At 45.3% G+C, this 25,765-nt stretch overlaps 1 protein-coding gene across 1 annotated transcript in view; it reads right to left on the bottom strand.

Annotated features, from left to right (window-relative positions):
* The window catches only part of Zwilch (zwilch kinetochore protein), a 96,961-nt gene extending 71,196 nt beyond the window's left edge, over nt 1–25,765 (bottom strand). Inside the window, exons 1-6 of the mRNA XM_050177475.3 lie at nt 25,523–25,765; nt 25,396–25,441; nt 25,206–25,298; nt 24,626–24,849; nt 17,886–18,049; nt 7,227–7,312 (exon numbers count right to left, since the gene is read on the bottom strand). Of these exons, the coding sequence (XP_050033432.2) occupies nt 7,227–7,312; nt 17,886–18,049; nt 24,626–24,849; nt 25,206–25,298; nt 25,396–25,441; nt 25,523–25,566 (657 nt within the window). The 5' untranslated portion in view covers nt 25,567–25,765. The remainder of the gene's footprint in view (nt 1–7,226; nt 7,313–17,885; nt 18,050–24,625; nt 24,850–25,205; nt 25,299–25,395; nt 25,442–25,522) is intronic.

Below are 25,765 nucleotides of genomic sequence, written 5' to 3'. Positions count from 1 at the left end.
GAAGCAGTGTGATGCAATAGCTAGCCCGGTTGCCAAGTCGGAGCCATAAACTGGACCATGTGTCACGAGATACCCGTGGGAGCGAACCTTGCACGTGGTTGTGCACGCGCTCGAGCATGGAAGCCCGAGGTCACCAGTGTCACACGTGCAGTGAAGAAAAATAAAGATGAACATCAACGAATAAGCAAGCACCACAAAAGAGTGCTCAGCAAATCAGCAGGTAATGCGTCGCTCAAGCAGCCTATGAAAGGCGAAGAGACCAACCACGTCAGCAGGCAGATAGAGCCGAGAAGCGGAGCAAAAAAAGGCGAATTGGCTTGGGTCGGATGTCAACACATAGGAGGCCAACAGCGGTCGGAGGGGCCCAGTCGAGCGCCAAAGCACGAGGGGCCCTCTTAACGACATGTTTTCCACTCCCATCAACCAGCCGATGAACAAGAGCGTGCGAGAGCTCGCCTGCCGTCTCCGCTTGTGCAGTTCATCGAACTATGCACCACACCAGCTTCGCAGAACGCTTTGTAGGGACACTTGGTCACGCATGCCCCCATGTTCTGTGCCCATGTATTTGCATTTTTTATGTTGGAATATATGTTTGTGTGCTATGACTGTTGCCGTTCCTTCCTTGCCGCCCTCGGAGGCATCCCTGACTCTCAGAATTAAGCCTGTTTTCCGAAACACATCGTAACAACCGCTAATCAGGTGTTCTCCTGCAGAGCGTGCAAAATCGTGTGCTGCGCAAAATGAGACAAACAACAGTTTGAGCGCAACACCGTCAGCGGAAGTGCGCCGTGCAGCAAAAAAGCAACGGAAAAAAAGGAAGGTGGGGCCCCTGGCATACGCACCCCGTGATCCTTGATCTCCGGTATGGGAAAACGCAGGGAAGGAATTTTGCTTGCAGAGGGCAGATGGGGCAAGTGGAGAGTGTGTCTCTGTTGGCAGTGAAACTCGTCTAATGAAATCATGGGTTCGCGGTAGCAAAATATTTCTATCTCAGTTATTAAAGAACCAAACAGAAAAATTCTTGTGGTAGAGCGCTCCCTAGAAGGCACATAAGAACTTCGAGTATATAACCGAAATTTTTCAAAATCGCCTGGTGAGCGGCCCTTTAAACGGTTCCTGAAATATTTTTTACTATTCATTTCTTGCGTTAAGTGAAAGTGCGAGACCTCTAAAACCTAGAAAACATTGTGGCAAGCCCCAGAGTGCCGCTAATAATTTGATATAACAGTTTCTTTTACAGCCAGTTTCGATTTCACGAGGGAGCAGTATGTGGGAGCAGGACTACCAACGAGATGGCACTGGTTAGGCCTAGCCGGCGGGAGTGTTGGGCGGCGTGCTGTCACGGGAAGCTCGCCCTTGATATATGTTCGTACCCATAAACGAATGTACGGAGATCTGGTACAAGATGATGAGCAAAAGGCTGCACTGACCACAGTGTCCGTGAAGCAGGATTTGCGGCCCATCAGCAGGTAACTACCACGAACGCGTATAGCAGAAGCTTGTATGCATGCGTACTAGTAACAAAGACAAAAGCTCGCATGTAGACAACACTCCGAACTGATGAAATTGTGGAACACCATTTAAACTGACAGCATTGCGTAGTCAAAATCTCACACACAATATCTGCACTACGCGGCAATGCGCATCGTGATGGATGAATGCGAAATGCACTCGTGCCGTGGACCAATTTTTCCAAGGTGCTGGAGTTGTAAACAAAACAACAAATTGATTTTATCATTGGGATTCGTTTTTCTGGCTTGCCCGACAATGCAGACATCTTTACGACGCCATACGTACCCGAAAAAAATAAGTCGATGACTGCATTTACTTTCCACATGCAAACTGAAGCGCCGCATAGCACACATGTTCGGTGCAGACTGTGCGCAGCTGAGAAGCGGCCCGAGCAAAAGGCTTCTACGTCACCTCGGCAACCCCCGCACAACCCCCGTGCTGGAGCCAGCGAGCTGCCGTGGCATTTTTCTTTTTTTTTTTCCCTCTGTTCCACGTTTGTTCACTCGCTTCACGCCTCCTCCTTCTCCGCATCGCCCTTGTCACTCTCCCCTCGGCTGACACGCCTCGTTGAGAAGCGCGCTTGCCACCTTGCTTGTCTGCGGGATTTTCCTGCAACTGCATTATAACCGGTATTTTGTCTTGGGCAGCTGCACTATAAGTGGTATGCATATTGGCGGCGAGGAGTTACGGAGTCGCCATCTATCGGAAGCGCCTCGCTGGCGTAGTATGAGGGATCACGCGGCGCGCTTCTCATAGGTTTTGCTGTCAGCGCTCACTGAAAACACCACGCGTGAGCTCTCCCGGACATTTCTGTAAGTACTTTCGAAACAAGAGAAGTTTTTTAGTGTCTATATAATAATCTTGGGCAAACTGAAAGCACACAATCGTTTACAGACGCTCTCTCTTTACCGAATACGTATAGTGAACGCCACTGCGCGCGGTCGCCGCGATGGAGTCTCCCGAACCGGCTTCTTGCGTGAAAGGTAGGTAAACGTTGTGAGCAAACTATGTTAAATATGTTCTTATAGTGTTTGTATAACTAAATGGAGCGTAATAGAGCGAAGCCTCAAAGCAGCGATCGCGCAGATTCGCAGCGACCGACTGCGCGTCTGCATGCCTGTCCGCGCACTGTTTCGCTTTCTCCGCGCGCGCGTTTTTGCACCGTGCCATGAGCTTTAGGCCGCAGAATATGAGCATTTGACAGTATACAAGCAACCATTGTTGCGTGGGCGCTATCAGAGCTGTTCAAAAATAATTTCATTGTAGAGACTTCGACGCCTACGGGGACTGTGATGTGCCGTCGCAACGATTCAATCTTTTTTTTTTCTTCTAAATTCTTGGACGTTTCCATATTATTTCTCGACTTGCGTCGCGCTCTATGTTTATCGGTGTTCTCAGCGTGCGATTCCCGCTGCTTCTTTTTTGAAATCCGGTGCATTAATTCATAACACGTAGAAACATGACCATATGCCGTGCCTTTGTTTAATGTGCGTCTTACCGCAACCTTTACATTGCAGTGAACTTGCCAGTATCTATAGCATCGACAAGTTCATAGACCAAACCGTCATGACATTAGTCGGGCAGCGGACTCGGGCGAGCGTCTCAGTGCGCGTTTTCAGAACATCGCAGACCGGGCACCGTAGCAGAAATCTTCCTCGCGTCTGTGCTTGCTGCATATCCGATGACTGTTTGCCGGTTTTATGTTTCGCGAGCGAAGCTTCACGCAGCTTCTTCTCCTGCGGCTACGTGTGAATAAGGCTGACACCGGGCTCCGTTGCGTAGGTCCGGCACTGCGGCACCGAGCAGTAGCCTACCATGTTGCGCGCCTTCAAAGGCAGCCACTACCTATTGTAGTGCTTTCAAGCGTTGTAAAGGAGACACTCGAAGCGGGAAAATTTCGCCATTAAATGAGGACCGCAGTGTACGAGGGAATTTAAACTCGTTTTCAGCTCGCTTCGGCGCTCCCGAAGCAGCCAACGTAGCTGCTATGCCCACGTGATCCCTCCTAGCACGTCACGCCGACGGTGGCGCCAGGTTTTCCAGTGGTGGAGCTCGAGTCCAATACATTGGGTTTTATGGGAAGCTAAACAGAAGTAAGGAAAGACTGCATTACATCAGGTCCCGCATTATATGTGGTTACGTTATAAGTGCTCTGAACTCTAGTTCTGGAACTCCTTTTTTGTGCAACAAATAAACAAAGAAAATCTTAGTCAACACTGATATTTTTTTTTTTTTTTTATTGTCTGTGCCCATGTTCTTGCACTGCTTCCATGCTTTCTAAGATCAACCCAACATCACAACCTCTTGCAGTCCTTTCCCCATGTCGTCAAATATTTTGCAAGACACAGTAGTGTCAAAAAGAGCGCTTTCTTGTCATGCGCTGGCTCGCCTATGTGGGGAAAGAAAACACAGCAGGTGGTGGCACATCTTTTTCGCAGTGAAGGTACACACAGATGCTCAAAAACAGCAATGCAAACCACTTTGCATATGTTCCAGAAGTAGCAGACAACAAATTTGCTTATGCTGAATTCCAATGATCCAGAGCAGCCAACCGACTTTATAAGCGGGCACCCCTGCCTGGCAGAAACACCTCCTATTCTGCGATCGGAACGCAACCTACACAGCTGGAGCACACTGTTTTAATGGAAGTGCTCTACCGGATTAGGAGTTATCCAGGATATGCTGGATGTGCTCACCTGCTTCTGCTGTTCTGCCAGCACAGGAGAAACATCCCACTTGTGAGTGGCAGCTTTAGCACCACTAGGCCTCTACCAATTTTTGGAGTTCCAGCAGCCAGACTGCACCTAGCTAGTGCGAGTCCTGATAGGAGACAACGTCATGGTCACGTGAGCTGAGATGCCAAGGCTACCAAAAGCTGTCTGAAGGTTGCACAATCAAAAGCATGGGCAGCCGGCCGGGATAAGAGAAATCATGCTACTGGCATGGCCGCAACCAACAGCCACTTGTGCATTGCTCGCTTAGAAATATGTAGTAACATATGCCGAAGAGCCGGAGCAGTATTCTTAAGCAATTGCATTTGGGGATACAATTACTCTTGCGAGATGTTGTGCGACTCGGCAAAGAATTGTCTTTTCAGTTGTTGCTTTTTTTTTTTTTGCTTTGTACATTACCATTCCTTCGATGTTTGTATTATTGTTTTGCCCCCCCCCCCCTGCACATGGGGCCCTTAAGGGAATAATAAATGATGATGACGATGATAATGATGATGATGAATGCATGTTGTGCCAAGCTCAGTATCTTTGCAAAGCACGACAAATGCTGTCCAACGCACCCAGTGCAATGACGTAAAATCTTTCGAAAGTGATGGTATCACTGAAAGTGATGGTATCACTGAAAGTGATGGTATCGCTGAATGTGATCACTTGAGGATATTTGCTTGCACTGATCATATAGCCCACCGCCGTTGATGAGTTGGCGTTCTGTCATCATTTGACAAGACACAAAAAAGTAGGATCTGCACAGGGTACCTTAGGCATATAAACTTTCGTGCCAAAATGCTCATTTTGGCTGATGGTGCCTCTGTTCTGGCCCCTGTACTGAATTCAGGAGCAGAGGCTGCACAAGGCGCACGAAAATGCACTCGCAAACCGTCTGCAATGAAGCGAGAAGCTTCCCATGAAAAACAGTGTCGATCACAAAAGCAATATTTGAACGTATAAACAGTCATATAGACTGCCTGGCCATTGCTCAATCAGTGTGCTCCATTAACATCGATGGCCTACTTGGAATACATCAGTTTTGACGAACATTCACCCATCCGAACATCCGACGAAGTGAACACTGGCTAACTGCGATCATGACCGCCTTCACTATCGGCAGAAAAAGGAGATACCACTGCATAAATGTGAGATATATGAGAAGGGATACTACAAGAGAAAAGTAATCCCAGAAGGCGCCGCAACATGCAGGAACAAGCGCCTACAAACAGCAACACACGACAAAGACAGCACGTACGAGTGTGCTATTGGCTATTTACGAAAGGAACCTTCACGGTACACAAAAAGATAAATAGCAAATGTTGTCTGCAAAGGCAGAACAGGCTTTAGCAGATAATGCTAGAAGTAATGAAAACCGAAGGTGCTCATTGCCAGAAAATTCCCCAAGTAGATTATGTTATGGGGTTTTACGTGTCAAAACCTTGATCTGATTATGAAGCATGCCGTAGTGGGGGATTCTGGACTAATTTTGACCGTGTGGTGTTCTTTAACATGCACCTACATCTAAGTACATGGGTATTTTTACATTTTGCCCCCGTCAGAATGCGGCCGTCGTGGCCGGGACTGGGTCCTATGATCTCGTGCTTAGCAGCGCAGCACCAAAGCCACTAAGCAATCATGGCAGGTAATTCCTCAAGTGCCTGCGTTGCAATCCTTTAAGTGCCCACAAAGAAGGAGGCAAGCACCCATTGCTTCTTTTTGTCATTAGCTTCAAGAGAGCTTCAAGACACTACTGACAAAAGCAATGCCAAGAAGGGAATGGATGAATGATTAAATGGGAGTAGCAGCAAAATGTACAATCAGTAGACCACACTGTGAGAGACAATCAAGAGAGTTCCAGCAAGTTGAACTGCACAGTAAACTTCTGTTAATTGGACTCTGGTTAATTGAAATTTTCGGTTAATTCGATCCCAGCCAAAGGTCCAGACTGGCGCCCATGAATTCTATGGCCTTAAACTTCTGTAATTCGATCCCAAAATTGACCATCGTCGAATGATTCGAACTTGACCAGTCAGCAGGCATGTGCCTGACCCCTATGGTGACCCAAATAGAGACCCTTTTAGTGGCAGCGAGACAGTGAATGCATTGAATATGCATCGCCTATTTTCAGACCTGCACTTACACGATTTTAATACGTACTTATTATTTTTTCAATAACATTGCCGGTGTGGACCAGTCGGACAGGATACCAAACCACCTTTGCGGCATTTGTATACTTTGCGCATAACACGGATGTATTGAGGCAAAGTTCACTTTAAAACTCAATGCGAAGAAGTTGCTTTTAGGGAACCAGCCACTGTTGTGTAATACATATTAGACCTTTGCCCACTTGTTTGCTAAAAATCGAGTGCCAATTAGATTTCTGCATTGAAGAGCTTTAATATCATTTCTCAATATTTTTATACTTTGGACACATAGAAAGCGTGGGTGCGTTTGATTCAGGGGGCATGCTAGAATATGGCAAACACTGCCAAATTAATCAGTGGTGTGTTATGGCGTTTTTTCTGCATATTATTTAATTCAACCCGCCGGATCATTTGATCAGTTTTGCCAGTCCAGTCTGGGCCAAATTAATCGAAGTTGGCTGCATTAGCAAATTACACTTTGTGCTTCCTGCCACTTTTACTGTGACAGAAAGCATGATATGCCAAAGATGCGAACACAAGAGGGGCGGCCACACCACCTTGCAGTTGACTAAAACACCTCTTCTACAGTCAGTGGTACGACCTCAAATCCTTACAATAAACTGACTGGCATTACGAAGGATTTTGGAGGTCCCAAGCATGTCGTTATAAAGGCATTCGACTGCCTTTTGTATTGTTCTTCCTGCAGTACAGTTTGTTCTCATAGTTCTGATCCCAGCCTCTCTTGTAATGCCTACGAGCCCCGAGTGTACTGAAATTAACAAATAAAACGATCAAGCACAGGCTGTATATTTGTACTGGGCAGTGAAGCATGATGGGAAGAGGCACTCACATGAGTGTGTGACTGGGACAATCCCCAGAAGTGTTTCCTCTGGATGCAGCCAAAGGTTGGCAGGTCTTCCTTGCTCTCAATTGGACCTGGAAGCACATACACATATGTGAAACATTCAAACACTTTGCGTTGGCTCAGTAACACATCTGACGCCCCTGCAATTTTCTGGCTGTTTACTTTTTCACACATGCATGCATGTTATTTGAACAAACAACCATCTTAAGATATTGATCGTTCCAAAATTACTGCACCCCTTATGCGTTTGGATGTGATCTCCACCCAAGTCAGCACTTTTTTATGCCTGAAGTGCGAACTCGATTTGAGAAACATTTCAGAAAATGATATGTGCCTACTGTTTTTTAACAAAGTGCCGCAGGAACCACTTTGTTGCCACATTCGCAAAAAAGCTAAATGCATATTGCTTGTCTTCGAGTAATTTCTTAATTGTGTTCTTGTAGAGGTTACTTTTCTTTTTGCGTAAAAGCATGTGCGCATAACTTCTTTTTATACTGCAATTTCTTTTGCCTTTGTTCATTATTTTCTTTCTGTCTACTTCTGTTTTGAATAAAATTAATGCTTAATGGTGATGTCCTCAGTTGCTGGGTGCTGCCCTACAAGTCATTGCTAAAATACAATGAAGGAATGAATTATTATTATTTCCATTATTATTATTATTATTACAGTAGAATCTCGATGATACGATTACGGTTGATGCGAATTTCGCGATGATACGAATTTCAAAAGTGTTTTGGATGGTCTACGTTATATAGAATACGCTATGATTTGGGATTATACGAACAGTTTCTCAAGCCTTCGCGGATGATACGAACGCGCCGATGACCGGCGCACGCGAGCGGGGCGACGCGGCTGGTCTCGGAGGGGGAGAGTAGCCACCATGGCTAATGCGCGGTAGCTGGCCCTTTCCACGCCAGCATCCCTTGACCTCCAGTCTGCGCTGGCTGAGCGGCCACTGGCCCTCCTCTCCACACCGGTCTCCCTTCACCTCCACGTCTTTTCAAGCCCGCTTCCCTTCACCCTCTGCCGGCCGAGCGGCAGCTGCCACAGGCACTCCTCTCCACACGCCTCCCTTCACCTCCACGTCGCCGCCGCCGCCCACGCCGCCGCCGTAGAGTTTGACCCTTCGGCGCGCGCCGAAGCTTTCCAGCGCGTGCCAGTGGTTGGGGCTTAAAGTGCGCTCGGCACATGGCTCGGCACGAAACCTGCCTAACCAGGGCGAGTCACGTGCCTGACAACTCTGCGTCGCCCATTTCCTGGCAGCCATCGGCGTACGCTAGCTTCTTTTTCTTCTTTCTTTTTTCGCTACGCCGCGCTTTCGCGCAGGGCGACCCGATCTGAAAGGAAAAGCCGAATCGCCATCGCCATCACAGGAAGCTGCGCGCTGCTGCTGCATGCGTCTGTTCAGTGTTCGCTGCTGCTGCTGCTGCCCTGTGCGTTTTGCAACGTGGACTACCTGAACCTGACGGGCGGAAGTTTAGTGCGCGCGGAAAGACCGGTTTGCTGTTCGACATGTCGCGAAAACGGAAGGCCCTTTCGTTTAAGGAGAAAATTGAAATACTCAAGAAGGTCGACGACAACCCGAAGAAGAAACGTGTCGAGTTGGCGAAGGAGCTAGGCATAGCACCGTCGACGCTGTGCACCATTGTTGGGCAGCGAGACGTTGTGATGAAGAATGCCCAGCACTTCGGCGTGAACGTCAAACAGGCGAAGACGGCTACACACGTGAAGCTGGAAGAGGTCCTGCTGACATGGTTTGGCGAAGTTACAGCGGCCGGCGTCAACGTGGACGGCAAGGTGCTACGCGAGAAGGCGGACAACATTGCGCTTTCCCTGGGAATCGAAAATTTCCAAGCTTCCGGGGGATGGCTGCATCGTTTTAAAGAGAGGCATGGACTTGTCTACAGAGTCGTTTGCGGTGAAGGAAAGAAAGTGGACCAGTCAGCCGTCAGCGACTGGCTGAACACGCTGCCTGCACTGATTTTAGACTATGCACCGCGCGACATATTTAATGCTGACGAGGCGGGCCTCTTTTTCAATTTACAACCAGAGAGGAGCTTGTGTGTGAAGGGCCAGGCTTGCCAGGGCGGCCAAAAAAGTAAGGAGAGGATCACCGTGCTTTTTTGCGTGAATGCCGACGGCTCGGAGAAAATTCAGCTTACCGTCATAGGCAAGTCCAAACAGCCGAGGTGCTTTCGATCGGCAGGACGTTTACCTTGCTTTTATAAGGGCAACAAGAAAGCGTGGATGACCGCGGAATTTTTCCGCGAGTTCCTCACGATCCTGGATCGAAAAATGGCTGCAAAAAACCGAAAGATCTTGCTTTTCTTAGATCAGTGTTCGGCGCACCCAAAGGAAACGACCTTCAACAACGTCACCGTAAGGTTCCTGCCTGCCAACACTACCAGCCATTTGCAGCCACTGGACGCTGGAATAATTCGGAATGTAAAGCATCATTTCAAAGGACTCTTAGTAAGGCGTCTCCTGGCAAAGATTGATCGCAAAGATGAAAATTTGCGGATCAGCCTGCTCGATGCGTTGCATTTTTTGGCGATGTCCTGGGATAATGTGACCTCGGACACCATCGCGAACTGTTTTCGCAAATGTGGGTTTAAAACGGGACGGGACGCGGCTCCGACGGGAGAAAATGAAGAGCCCGATGAGGACTTTCGAATTGAAGGCTGGGGGAGTCTGCAAACTGAAGCTTCCGCACACGTCTTCGTCACCGCGGACGACAACGTCGCGACCTGCGGGTTAAGATCCATTGAAGAGTTGGTCGACGAAGTGAATGAAGTCGAGACCGAGAGTGATTGTGAAGACGCCGACGAGTGCGATCAACTGCCGTCGACGTCAGAAAGCCTTAACGCTCTCGATGTTCTGCGCCGCACCGTAAGTGCCGGCAACGTGAGCGACGAAACCGCTGCACGATTATATGCATTTCAGGCGTGTCTCGTCAACGACCTCGAGGGCAAAAAAGTGCAAGCGAGCATAACTGACTTTTTCGGCCGGAAGTAGCTGTGGCCAATAAAGTTTGTGTTCATTATCATGTCGAGATTGGCTTGTTTTGGCTCATACGAATTCGGGATGATACGAATATTTCGCGTGCTCCCGAGGAATTCGTATCATCGAGATTCTACTGTATTACTATTATTAATGGCCCCACGTGCCTTATGCAGGCAGAAGACAGTGGCAAGCACCTCTGCCAGACATAAGGCACGGCAAAACATTTCTTAGGGCCTCCAGAATACAACTGAACATTCTTCTGGCAAAGTCATATCCAACACAAAAATACCTTGATTATATCCACTAATTTGTTATATGTGTGTTTCTTATTGAGCCCTACATACACAGTGGTGCCACCTTCCGGGAGCACCACCCCAACATGCTATGAGGTATGACATGGCACGCTCCTCACAGATTGGCTGCTGGCCGTCAATTTCACCGCAATGGCATGGGACACGGTTTGTGAACTGCCAGGAGTTATGTACTGTGGGGATTGAGGTATGCCGCGGCGCATTAAACTGTTCTGTCGTCCCTACGCCCCTCCCTTTCTATTCGCAACAGTTGCAGGAGGTGGTGCACCAGTCGCGATGGTTTGCGGTGGGGGCACTCGCAGCGCGGTGGAGCCACTGGCAGCTGCCAGCGATGGGAGTACGGGACTTCACCTCTGGGGCAGCAATGAGTACATATATGCCTTCCTCTGCTCCACTGGCCTCTTTGTGTCTCGGACTTGAGGTCACGTGCGGTGCCTTTGCTCATACGGTGAGCGCATACATTGCGTTTATCCTTTCCGGACGCTAAGCCGAAGAGCGGTGCATAGTACTCGTACATGGTTGAAGTGCGCCGAGCTGCACTTGTCGGAGGCCCAAGCAGAGGGAGGCTGCCTGGAATCTCGCGAAATTTTTTTTTCCCTTTACCTAATGCCCGTTCTTCGGGCCTGTAAGGTATTTTGAATAAATTTGTTACCGCGAGGGCAAGCAGCATACCACGTGGTCTTTTTCCAGCGGCATGTCGCGGGAGCCTTTGCTCTCACACTGACGTGCTATAGGTGCCCCTGTCTATTTTCGCCCTTGACGCAGGAGCCCAGGACCAGGCGTTTGTGCAGTGTTGGGTGCCGCCAGAAACAATAAACGGTTTCCGCCAACTCGGGGCAATACTCTCTTGCGCTCGTAGCGCTCAGTAGCGCCTTTTGAGGCCTGAGCGCGCATGCACACTAGGTGATGGCTAAGCCCAAACCCACGGTTGTCGGTACTCCTGTGAGACCCCATAGACCCCCTACAGTACCAAATATCTCTTTCCTGAGGTAAGCAGTATGTCCGCCAGGCGAGTTGCTGCCTGAATTATAGATTAAAAGAGCACTGCAATAATGGCGGGAAAGCATCCAATGGGTGGCTGGTCGATTGCATTGTAGCATGTGCTGGTTCAAAGCGTCTTTTTTTTTCAAAGGACCGCTGCTTTCTCTAAACACAGAGACGAAATGACAGGATTGATAATAGAAGCAGCAAAAATTTCAAGTTTAGGCAATGACTGTGTGAGCACTCCTTTCCCTACCTTTGTCAGAGATAGGATTACCATTTTTGGACGTGTCCTAGTGTGCAATTTGATAGTGTGGCTGTTCCGTTTGTGTGTGTGTGTGTGCATATCAAAAGCAAAAAGAAGGCCGTATCTCTATACACGGCATAGTGTTATAGCGTATGGGCATTGCCAATCTGTTGCCAATCGGTTTCAAAAATCTGTTGTGAGTTAGAGCTCGAGTTGTGTCCTCCTTCTTAGCCTTTGCCATTAAATTTGTTACTATGATATACCAACAAGAGCAAATGTCAACCCTCATTCAGCACCATGCAGGCAACCTCCTGGACATTTCTGTAAGTGCCTTCAATGTGAGAGAAGTTTTTCACTGCTAAATAAATGCTCTTGGTCAAACCAAAAGCAGAAAACACTTTATGGATGCTGCGTCTTCACAAAATACAATGCACACACACTCACTGTATGCAGTCGTTGCAATGGCTGAGAGAATATGATGATAAATTTATTCCATGATAAAATTTATTCCTGTTGCAGGAGTAACCAAATCCAACCAATTCAACCAAATCCATTCCCAACTCAATGTAGCAATCCCATAGATTAGCAGTTATTGATTGTACATCTGCATGTATGTCAGCACACAATGTTCTGATTTCACTGCGATCGGTATGTGTGTGGCTGCAAGCATGCGCATGTGGTTTACTTAAATGCATCATTTTGAAATCTGTGAAAGACAATACAATTTGTCCTGATCAGGCATTTACACAACCAGGCTGACATTACACAAGAAATTGAAATTCTGATGAAGCTAATTAAAGAATTCACTCATACTTTTAAAATTATTAACTGGCTGAAATCGCAGAATTGAAACCAAGAACCAGTGATGTCACAGTATAGTCAACGACAGATTATTTGGACACTGATGATTCGGACATTCCTAATTATTCGGACAGCCCTGTAGCACCGCCACTATCCCCACAGAGTTAATGCACAAGGACATACAAAATTTCGGACACCTTACAGCATGTCGTGTGATAATTCGGACTCTGACTGCACAATTATGTGCTAATATGGCCACTGAGTCAAGCAAGAATAACGATATTTTCATTTCGAGAAGTCGCCGGCGTGGTCATCAGCCATGCTCCACGAAACTGGAACTAGCGAAGCCTAGTTGATCTAGTAGCCGTCAATGAGAATTCAGTGCATGCCTTTACTGTACTTTCACCCATCTGCAGCGACAGCATGACGATGGTTGAGATATGGGCTGTGATTTAGTAGCGACAACTTCCACTCGATTCTGTGCCACTCTTGTCACCCCTGTTCATGGCCGGCTGATCCCGTTCATAACGCGTGCGGAACTTCGCTCTGACCACTGACGAAGCACGAAAAGGGTGAAAATGATAGGCCCTGCTTGAAAATGACTGCCACAGAATGTCTAGGCCAAGGGCAAGCGTATGTGTGCACAGCAAAACATGTTGACAAACCTGAGCTGTGTTCATGAATGATCACTTTGGAAAAATACTTCCATTTTCATGCACATGACTAGCACCGGACGCGTTGACGTGCGACGTTTCCACAGAGACTAGATAGAGCGCTTGTCACTGCGTAAAAGAGGATATTGCTCCCTCCCAAGCGCCAGTACATCTTGCGCTATAGTCAAGTGAAATTGAAGTTATGATCCCAGAATATGGCCCACCTTTTTTCGTTTACTTGTGTAGTAAAGTCACTCATTTTTGGGCAAATCTGGTATTTAGGAGTTCCAACTATTCGGATGTTTAGGCAGTCCCCATTGAATCTGAATTATTGGTTAGCGACTGTATCTGCTTAGCATTAATACAGAGACTAGCATAGCTTTTGAGATATCTGCCCCAAAAATTCTGCTAAAATAAGCACAAGTGCTGCAGTTAATATAATTCTGAACTGTTATAGCGAGGCATCTGGGAAACTGTTTACGGAAATTCTGTTGCATTCTGTACATTTTGTAGACAGATGTGTCAAAATGAGCTCTAGTGTTAAAAGGCATGCTACAAATATGGCTTCACTGCTGCTGAGTTTTGCAATTCAACGTGTTATATTATATGTATAAATAATTAAAAATATTAATTATAATTTTTTAATTACCTACATGTGCACTACAATTTATTGTGCAATGTCCGCATCTTTAGATAATCTGCATAAACAGGCTGAATGGCACTTCACATGTGATATTAAAATCTTGTAAAAAGGGGGTTACTGCATGATAAAACACACAGACAACAGAAGTAGAAGCGGACAGGACGTGCGCAGACTGACAACTGAATATTATTAGGTGAGATATGACATATATATACAATTATCAAAATGACGTCATCGTGCCAACAGGCCATCCAAAATTGCTGCCATCACAATCTTGCGTACAGAAATTGCACCTCACAATGAGCAAGTACAATGGAAGGATCACTAACACATACATGTGCTTTCTTCTTCATAACATACACCTCGATTGGCTCCCGTGTACGACGATCCCTATGACAGTATAAAATTTTAGTTTCTTTTAGAAGCGGAAGGCACACCTTTTTTCTCTCTTTTTCACAAGCCCTGCAATGTTTTGCGACGTGGGAATATTCGTCAGATGAACAATTCTTAATATGTTCTTTTAAACGGATATTAATACAGCGTCAGCTCTGACCGACATAAACACTGCCGCAGGAGAAAGGGAATTCGTAAACCACACTGCACCTGCAGGAAACAAACTGTGACCTGTGGCTTACATGGCAAACGAAAGGGCTATGGCTAGGTATCTTTTCAATCTTTATCAGGACCTGTGCACACAAACGGGCTATTTTTAATGGAGCAGAAAAGACAACATTCACCCCATAATGTTGCGCCACATTCTTCAAATTGTGCGACACCTTACGTTAATAGGGGATCACAGTATGTCTCTTACGCTCCTGGTTGTTGTCTTGAGATGAAGCTGTGACGTTGCACTTTACTGTCTTAATCAATTTTTCGCAAGCAACTGCTACCACAGAACTCGGATAACTAGCTGTATATAGACTAACCACTTGATGTTCAACACTCTCCGCCACTATGTGGCTGCAAGATTTCATCAGGGCAGCACCAATGCTGGACACAACAATGCCGTTTTTTGCTGTCTTTGAATGACCGAAAAAAAACTTAACGGTGCTTTCACGGATCTGGGATGAAGTAGCCAGCAGGTATGGGCCACTTCAAAGCACAGGCGAATATCCAAATCCTGTAGCTCGTTCTCATGAGAGTGTTCAACCATGAAATTAAGTCATAGCCCCAATTTTTAAAATAATTTCCGAGCGTCAAGAACCCGGTCCTCCAGCTCTCGCCTGCCGACAAATAGCAGGTAGTCATCCACATAGCGAAAGATGTGAACAGCTACTTGCATACAGCTATTTCCAACCGGCACAATAAACTTCTGCTCGTCGTTATACTATTCTGTAACGCACTCCTTTGCAGCAATCATAAGTTCTGGTTGAGGTATTGCATAAAACAAATCCTCAACATCGATGCTGTTTATTGTGCAGTGTGGTATCGCTGTGGAAGCTTTCTTGGAACTTTTGTGTCTGTATTTGTCATCCACCTACATTTCCTGGTGGGGACAGCTTTTCATTCAGAAGTCGGGGGGTCTGTATTGGCTCCAGAGTAGCGCCCACCCTCAGCAACATCTTTTTGTCAAAAGATGACAGGGCCATTAGTGACGACCTGGGTAGAATAGCTGTATGACTACCTGCTATTTGTCGACAGGGGAAAGCTGGGGGGCCGGGTTCTCAACGCTCAGAAAGTATATAAAAAATCGGGGCTAGGACTTAATTTCACGGTTGAATACCCTCATGAGAACAAGCTACAGTATTTGGATATTCGCCTGCACTTTTGAAGTGGCCCATACCTGCTGGCTGGCTGGCTGGCCATTAATTTGTTTGTTTGTTCGTTCGTACGAACGAACATATGTATGCATGTATGTACGTACGTACGTACATACATACATACATACTGCAGCTTCAATGAGGCTATTGCAGGAGTGGGATGAACAACAAACATACAAACATTTATAAACAAGCTTGTTTGAATTATTTTAGTGGTAGTGAACGGATGCTGCCTGGTAATGAATTTGAGACTTCAATTGCTGATGGAAAAAAACTGTGTTTAAAGGAATCAGTGCGGGCAAAAAAGGTTGAGACACTGCATGGTGACTCCTCGTACATGAGGGTTTGAAAAAAGTAACGTAGTTATCAAGAGAGGAGAGGCGAGGAGAGTTCATTAACGTGTGAAGGAATTTTAGGCATTCAAGTTTGCGACGCCCTGCAAGAGGAGTGAGACCAAGTAGGGAAAGAGAGTTAGACGGCAAAAATTATTTGTCATATCTCCTACTAACAAAACGCACAGCTTTTTTTTGCATCCATTCTAGTTTTTTGACGTCACAGTGTTTGTATGGCTTCTATACAACGCAGCCGTATTTGAGAATGGGGTGAATGAGGGTTTTATCTGCAAGAAGTTTACTTTCTTGAGGAGCAAGACGCAGAGTATGATGTAAGTACACCAGTCATTTAAGGGCCTTGTTACAGGTGACATCAATGTGTTCCAACCATGACAAATCGTGTGTTAGTAGGATGCCTAAACATTTGAATTCAAAGACCCTATTTAACCCTTTGAGGGTCAATGACGTAAATATATGGCGCGGCGAACGAACTCCAAAATGGTCGATGCCGTATATTTACAGCGCCAAAAAAACTTAAAAAGCGCGGCAATTTCCTAACTTTTCCTTTCCTGTCATGTGCTGCCACTATGTGGGAATACAGGGAATTTTTTTCGCACGCCTCCCTCACACTCACTTTCCGTTGCGTGGTTTGTTTTAGCGCTAGTTCACTCCCGCGTGTCTATATAGTTCTGCTTGCGCATTGGCGCGTGGGCGAGTGGCAGCTTGGGTATTGTTCCGCGGGCAATTTCGGCTTCTTGCGCTTGCAAAACTGATGGATATTTCGTTACTAATCGCTCAAAGGGCGACCGCTTGTTTCTCGCTCGTTTAGTGCTCACAGGGATGAGCACAGGAAGAGTGCAGCCGTGCATGCGTTTCCTCTTCTTTTTTTTTTTTTTTTGAGGGGGGGGGGGGCGGGAGACTCATGAAATCTAATTGCCTCTGGTTAGCAATAAGATGAAGAGTAGCAGACGTTTGTCACACGTATTGCTTTTTTTGATGGACACACAACCACACAGTTTTCTTGAGTGCGCTCCCCTACGCAGTTCGATTACGCTATGGATGTACATATTTGTGTAAGAGCAGGAACATTTGAGTCTTGCGAAATATTCTCTTGGGTGCATTTTCAAAGCCTCGAGCTATAACAATGCACGAAATTTTCAATTCTTATAAGTTTATTTCCTTTTTTATTGTTGTTATTCATGAATGAAGAGTACATATATACCAACGCAAAATATTTTATCTCACTTTACGGTCACCCTAGAAAAATTACCGTAAATGTTTTTCGAAATAACTCCCTAAGAAGAACTGAAATCTGCAATAAAAAAAATCAACCCTGGGCGTTCGCATATGGCGAAAAAAATCGACCCTCAAAGGGTTGAAATATCCATTTTTGCTAGCAAGTACATAAACCACAGCATTTTCCAAAGCTTCTAAATTTGATTATACTAGGAGAATGCCAGCAAATTTGAAGGGAAAAAAACGAGAAGCAGACATGGACAAAGCGACGTCTCGTATTCTTTCCCTTCTTCGAGTTTGCTGGCATTCTCCAAGTATAACCATGTACCAACTAGCCCAACAAGCCACTGTCTTATGAATTCCAAATCTGAGCTCGTAGGCACAGGCTTCACACCACAAAAGCAGAGAGAAGTGGGACAATACAGAGCGGACAAGACAAGTTGCAGTTCTGTACCCTCTTGTCCCGTTTCTCCTGTAGCACTGATGGTCAGCGCAGCCGAGGGCAAGCTGTGTAACGCATAATGGTTCTTTGTGCTGTTGCTGCTGCGTCCTATTTTTCTGATCCCGTTCATTGTTTTTCTATTGCGAAGCTGTGCTGACAGGCTCAAGTTCCAGCCACAATTATGGTTCGTCTACTCACACCTCCCACACCCCCCTTGCTTGCACCGTGGACTCACCCCGGCAGGAGACGATGACTCGGGAGCAGGTGCCCCCTCCGCAGTGGTAACCCAGGAAGGCTGTGTACTGGGGGTCGGTGCCGTCGCACGCCACCCACACTGGGTCCATCTCCGTCTTGTAGCCACAGGTGCTCAGCATGTTCACTACCGCATTCAGGAGTGTCCTGGCACAATAGTTGGACACCACTTCGTTAAAGAAGTAATGACACAACATTTTCACCTTAGTCATATTTCTTTTTCCGCCAAATGAAGGTCCAGACTCTGAAGGTTGAGCCAGGAGGAACAAGCACAGCACTCTCTCTCCTTTTCTTTTTTCAGCAATGTCATCATGTTTCGGTTTGGTGTCACTAGATACACCTGCTAATCTTGCTCTCCGTCATGACGTCACGGTAATGTCAATAATTAGGTCAGGCTTTTCGTGAACATGGTAAAATGAGAGTAGAACGAAAAAACAAGAACGGAGAAGAAATCGCACCACAAGTGGTACCAACTCGTCCACATGTCAACCTTCCTGTAGCACTACCTTTGAAGACCAACTTTAGCATCATATTAAAATGTCTTTAGTCCTTTCCCAACCTTCACACTTAGTAAGTGCCATCATTATACGTGCAACAAGCATGTGGTAGATGACTTCTTCTTGGGCAAGTCTGCCTAACATTGCTTTTGGGCACAAAAAAAGACATATAAAAAAAGTGCAGATGTGCAAAGCACTTTTGTGAGTGTGCATGTATTTTTCTAACGTATCTTTAGCACCCCAACATGAATATCTAACGTGTGGTAGAACCTTCGCAAGTTCAAAAATAAGTGTCAGTGCCCTGTTAAACCACACTCTGGCGAGCTTGAAGACCAAAAGCCAATTGCGTGCGTGGATAACAGAGCAACTGACAGGTCTGCAACACACAGACTACAAGATAACTTAGCAGTAGGAAGCTGCAGGATAATTCTGACATAGTGCAGCCAAAGCAATAGCATCGATGAAAATATTGATGTTTAAAACATGTTGCATACACCTTGATGCCTTTCTGATTGGACAGGTGCAGCAAGCTTGAATATTACATTTCTAATGCACGCTTTTAAAACGAGGAAGGCAGATGGCTGCAAATTTATTTATTTATTTATTTATTTCCGATACTGTTAGCCCTTGCAGGCTATTACAGGGGTGGGGGAAAATTAATTTTTCACAAACACGTAACACCAGTTCCGCAATAAACAAACAATGCATTCAGCAAATACATGACAGTTTACACTCAAATGATTCAGTTGTGTGTGTTTCAATAAATACATCTGCATCAAGTTTGTTCCAATCGACTATAGTTTTCACAAGAAAGGAAAATTTGAAGGCGTCAACGCACGGCACATAGGGCATTACAGCATGAGGATGACCTGTACATGGGGACACTCGTCCAGGGGGACGCAAGTATAGTCTGGAGTCCAAATTGAATTTATTGTTATACAGTTGGTACAAGAATTTCAACCTGGCTATTTTTCTGCGCGTTGTGAGTTCGGGCAAACCGGCACTAGATAATAACGCAGTTACAGTCTGCGTCCTTTGATAAGCATTAAAGATAAACCGTGCGGCTAGTTTTTGAATTCGTTCCAGCTTATTTATCAAGCCCACTTGGTGCGGATCCCAGACTATACATGCGTATTCCAGTGTGGGCCGTACAACTGTTTTGTACGCCTTGAGCTTTACCTCGGGTGTAGCATCTTTCAACTTTCGCCTTAACAGACCGAGTTTGTGTCGAGCAGAACCACAAATGTTTTCAATGTGTGCGTTCCAATTCAAATTGTGCGTGATTGTGACCCCAAGATACTTAAGCTTACTAACATGTTGAAGTGGGCTATTATTTATTCTGTAAGAAAAAAGCAACGGGGTTTTCTTGTTAGATACAGTCATGTAAGCTGATTTTTCGAAATTAATTTTCATGTCCCACGTAACACACCAGTCATAAATTCTTTGCAAGCATTCGTTCAACAACACTTGATCCTGGACATTCTTAACGCGGCAGTAAATAAGGCAATCATCCGCAAATAGACACAGTTCAATGTTAGGATGCAAGTCATTAGCAATGTCATTGACATATAATAGAAACAGAATTGGTCCTAAAACCGAACCCTGTGGCACACCAGATAAAACAGGTAAGGAGGATGATCTTTCGCCTGCTATTTGAACATATTGCTTTCTATTGGTAAGGTACGCATGGATCCATTACACAATTTGTGTATTAACTCCAAGTTTATAATTTCTCCAATTTCTCAATAAGTTTTGTGTGACACACCCGGTCAAAAGCCTTTGAAAAATCAATTGCTATAACATCAATTTGTTCGTTGTTGTTAATTGCGACGCCAAAAGCATGAGACACCTCAAAAAGCTGCGTCACTGTTGACAGACGTTGGCGAAAGCCATGCTGCTTACTGTAGAAGTTGTTATTTTCTATATATTCAACCAGATGTTTCGATATTATGTGTTCTAACATTTTACACGCGGAGCATGTAATGGAAATTGGCCGATAGTTTTCCGCCAATAATGTATTGCCCGCTTTAAAAATAGGTGCGATGCATGCAAGGAGCCAATCTTCTGGCACACCTCCGATACAAAATGACATTGCAAAGATTCTAGACAAAAAATGTGATATCCATTCACAATAACGCCTTAAAACTCATTGGGTATCTCATCGGGGCCACAAGATTTTTTGGTATCCAGTTTTAACAACAATGCTAGAATGCCTTCTCGAGAAAGTACAATGTATGTAATTTCTATCTTCACACAGCAACAAATCATCGCTCACATTTATGGGGTGCCTACTACTGGCAGGTGTAAATACAGAGTTAAACATACTGTTAAAATCCTGTGCAATCAAAGCTGGTTTAGTGCAGACATTTCCATTTACCTTAATTTCATTAATGTTGCACGTAGAACCAGATAAGTAATTCCAGAATTTTTGAGGCGTGTTTTGCAAGTAATCCACCAGTGTTGTTGAAAAAAATGCCGCCTTCACGTCTTTTAGTTCTTTTCTAACTTGCATACTGAGACTGGCTATTTCTGCACATTGCCTTGGCATCCTTCTACATGCACGATTCAGTCACCATTTTAAATGAATAATGTTTCTAGTTACCCATGGACTGGGTTTTCCTATGTGCTTGATTTTCTTGGGTACACATTTTTCAATTTTTCTAAATTTGTTCCCAGTGCCAGTATGTCATTATGTAGCAGGTTCACTCCTTTAATTGCGTCTCACAATGTTTAACCTCAGGCAAAAGTTTCATTGGCTGGACAGGTTCTTTCAAATTCATGCTAGGCATGAACTACTAGTTCGATTTTCTCACATCTGACATTCGTGTACACCGTTCTCGCCCCATGGCGCACAGATTTCCGAAACTGGAAAAAAGCTCGCTAAAGAATTTTAAAATTCTCTATCTATTCCGAAGCTGTTTGCTTTTCCCCATCCTGAAGGTGCAAGGAATGTGGTTAAAGTTAATTCTCAATGGACAGAATTACCTGAAGGGGTTAACACGCACCTAAAGCATGGTCACATAAGTGCCTCTGGATTCCACCTCGATCAGAATGCAACAGCTGTGGCCTGAAATCCAGCACCACAGCAACTAATGTTTGCACGGCATCCCCACTATTCAGAGGCGCAATGCACCAGATGCTTTGCTGCGCACCATGACTCAGCGGTGGTCGACCCTAAACGTCTCTTTCTGCAGCAGCAGTCATTTCGACACTTGATCAATATCACGAGACCGCGTCACCAACACGAGCCTTGCCTCTAAATGTAAACGCATGGCTGAAATCAAAGCTATGCCAGTTGCCTGCAGAACCTTTTTTCTTTTTTTCATGAATTAGTAAGCAATGCTTCCTTTCTCTTTTTTTTTTGCACAGCTATTGTTTCAAGAGTTTTTTCTTGTTGCACATACTGACCACTGCTATTTGGAATTTAAAAGATCTGGCATATTCGCTCACCAGCCAGGATTAGGTTGTTGCAAGCAATTCTGGGTAATAAATTGGGTAAGAAATTGGGTGTACGGAGGTGCCATCCTGCGGCCGTGCATGCAGCCATTCCATTGATGCAGTACAATCATAAAGAGGTGAGTTGTTGCGGCTATCAGAACTTCAGATAGCTGCAACACCATATTTTGCCGTGCAAAATATAAAAGCAAAAGCAGAGAAAGAGAAGTAAAAAAAAACTAGCATCGCTTGCAAATGTGATATTCAACTGAATCTCTTTAAAATGCATGAAAGCTGAGTGTAGATCAGAGAGAAGTTTAAGAAAAAGAGTCACAGAGACATGGCACTCATATTTATGTAACACTGATGTTCTTGTACCAATCAGACACTGCCGAAATCTCGTGATGTCACAAAGGGCTCGTGCCCCAGAGGCTTCAAGCCTGCTTTTATTTTTTTGTATCTGTTCTGGATAACTAAGACTGATGTCCCTGTTATCACAAAGGTATATTTTACAAATGCAACTTAGCATTAATCTCCTGCGTTATGTTGAGGGTGGCAGCAATGGGCAGCTATACAGGGTGTTTCAGCAAACACTTTCAATTTTTTTTTTAATTGCCTGTGACAGATAGCACATTTCTAGTTTATGAGCTGGTCTACTCGAACAAGCGGACATTACTTGCAGAAAAGATTGAAATACATAATTGACTAACTAACAAAAACAGACTAATTAAGTTTTTAGCTAATTACCTTGTGGCACATATTGCAATTTACAAATTCTAGCAGGAGTGCCCGCAAGGTGGATCCACTTGGAACCAATTTTCAGGATGATACAAGTTCTGAGATAGTCATTCCCGAACTTTGTGGAGAAATGCATTGGAATTCTCGTTACTTAAGTGCTTCAATGCATAAAACGACATTTTGTTAAAAAAGCAAGTGGAACAACAGTGCATCGTTACACAAGTTTGATGCTGCATGTTTTGTAAATGGTGTCATCCACACAATTCCTTTCAAGTGGATATGCCTTACAGTTTGTATCTGCTAACGCTTATTTTAGGTAATGAAGTGGTATAAGGAGAAATGAACAGCGTCAATCACAAGCGATTTCGATGTGACGACAGGCAGCTCACACTTGCCGGCGTGAACATCGGTTGACATGGGTCACTCCTTGGTCGCCAGTCACAGTCCATCACACAAGCGCTGTCAATCGTCGACATGAATGAGCATATGCTGAATCTCTTAAAGGGCCCCTCACCAGGTCTGGCCATTTTGAGCTGACAAGCGCAGAGCATACATTGCGTGATAACAATCGTGTCTGCAGAGTATTACATCGCTACACGCCGCGGAAAGATCTGAAATTTCAATCTGAACGCCGTTTCCCTCTTCACTTGAGGCCGCCGCGCTCCAAGCCGGACGGTGACGTAATCGTGCCCCTGCGCCTACGTAATCGTGTCCACAATGTGACATCGCTCATGGTGACATGTGACTTTGGGAATTATTCAAGATAACATCTGTTATATGTGCGATCTGTTGCTTGAATTGACGAATTGAAGTTTAGAGAAATAATAAAAGACACAAACGGAATGTCTGCGTGTTTTTTGTTTTACTTCGCACCAAAGCAAAAAAATATGTACTTCCGCTTTGTCTGCTTGTTCCCATGGTCGTGCAGTCACGTGCGCAGGTACCAAAACTATGCTATTTTCGACAATGTTCCAGCGTGTGATCACGCTCTACGATCCGTTTCTTCTGCCTCAGTACTCATGTAGGACTGAATTATACCGCTAGTCATGTTTCCTAGTGCACAGCGCGCAAAATAGTGCAGTGCGCAAACAAGACAACAGCTCGAACGCGACACCATCGGCAGGAATGCATAGCGCTGAAAAAAAAAAAAGCGAGGAGCAAAAAAAAATTAAGGTGGGGCCTGTGATGTATGCGTTGCACGATCCTCGAGGTCCGGTGTGGGAGAACGCAGGGAAGGAATTTCGCTTGCGTAGGCTAGACCGGGCGAATAAAGAGAGCGTCTTGCTTGGCAGTGGAGCCCGCCTGCTGAAATCATGGGTTCACGGCACTGAAATATTCCTACCTCGGCTATTAATCAGCCGACTTGCAAACTTTTTTCGGCAGAACGCTCCCTAGAGGACACGTAACAACTTCTAGCGTATAACCAAAATTTGCTATGGGGCCTAGTGAGGGTCCCTTTAATATCAACAGGAGTACCAGCTATACCCGTTTGTTTTCTAACCAATATTTACATCCTGCATGCCTCATAACATGCAACCACATAACACAACTTAACAACAGAAAGCAGACTGTGTCTTGTGTCACATTTGCACTATTACTGCACATTTAGTGTGGCGCGACAGAAGAAAGAAATCATGGGTGTAACGTCAAGGGACAGGAAGGCAATGGTGTAGACTGGAGAGCAAATGGGAGTAGCTGATATTCTGGAAGAATATCATTTCCTATATAAATTCTGATATACAGGAAGAAATGGAGTTGAATGCGCCATATAGGGTAGATAACTGCTGGTCTATTAGAGTTACAAGATCGGTACTAAGGTAAAGGAAAAGAAATGCAGTGGTGAAATTAGATTAGGAAACATATCTTCATCAGATGGTGTCAGCTAACGCAAGACACAAGCAACTGAAGATCACTGCAAGAGGCATTCGTCCTGCAGTGGACATAAAATTAACTGATGTTGATGCCACGAGCACCGAACGGTTTGGCTCCCTCTCAGTCCCTCAGAAATCATTGCAAATGAAATGGTCTGACCTTGAGTTCACAAAACGCTCACCTTCCTTCATCCGCGGGCAGAGCCCTCAGCTTGTTTTTGCATGGGGATCCTGAATTCTTGCTCGAATCTTCGTATGACGGAGATTCAAGCATTGAAAAGCTCTTCGGTTCCATCGGCCACTCTAAAGGACATCCGGTGAGTTCCAGTTCACACTCTGAATCTGATGTGTCATCGATGAACAAGGATGAGGAGGTCGACTTGGATCGGGACATCTTCCGCGATTGCTGCAAATAAAAGTTAACAAACGAATTAACCACAACGATTCCTTTGCTAATCATAAAATGGAGACTATGTCACCGCAACAAAGGTATGTATTGACAAATACTTTTGTCTTCTAGTGCTCCGTAGATTGGTTGGGATATGTCTTGGAAAGTAGCTATACACTTATGTCTAGGTTTTAGGTCGATTGCAAAGAGGCAAAATTATGACAATCTTCAAAGAAATAAAGTATCAACTGCACAGTAAAGCAGACTTAAGCTGCAATGCCTTAGAGGTAGTAGCCTTTCCAGCACACAAGCTTGCGCTAACCTGCACGAACAGTTGACAAAAGTTTGGCAAAATAAGAAGAGTTGATCGCCACCTGATAGCGTTGGACCAGAATGACGGACTTGTCTGAAATCTCTAGCCTTCGTATCAGTGGGTTTGACATGGCCGTTCGTTCAATTTCGTACTTCTGAAAGTGAGAAACATATATTATAACTTCTCTACTATTCAGCACACCAGCATTGCTGGCGCGAACACGCGGCCTCACAGAGACCGGTTAACGTTACCTGCAAGAACTGCACGGCGCTTCCATCCCACGATCCGTTTAGCACCCTGAAGAAGGTAACAATCACAACAAATTTTGCATCAGGACGGCATGCGTTTAATCAGGGGCGACTTGACAACCGAGCTCACCTCTTCAGGACCTCCTTATCGCAGTAGTCTCTGTTTCCAGCCATACTAAAGTTTAAAAAGCCTAAATACCTACGCGCTGATTTCGGCGACTTCTTTAAAAAAAACACCTAGGCGAAGCAACACGACACTTTTGACACAGCACACGGAACAACACAAGCGGGGAAGGACATTGGCAGGAATCACGAGCAGAAGCGGAGAGCCGCAACAGCCATATTTGAATCGATCCAACGTTGTCAACGGCGC

This window comes from Dermacentor andersoni, chromosome 5 (genome assembly GCF_023375885.2).
Source record: "Dermacentor andersoni chromosome 5, qqDerAnde1_hic_scaffold, whole genome shotgun sequence".
Taxonomy (NCBI): domain Eukaryota; kingdom Metazoa; phylum Arthropoda; class Arachnida; order Ixodida; family Ixodidae; genus Dermacentor; species Dermacentor andersoni.
The sequence above is the reverse complement of the archived record's forward strand: the minus strand, read 5'-3'. Positions and strand labels throughout refer to the sequence as shown.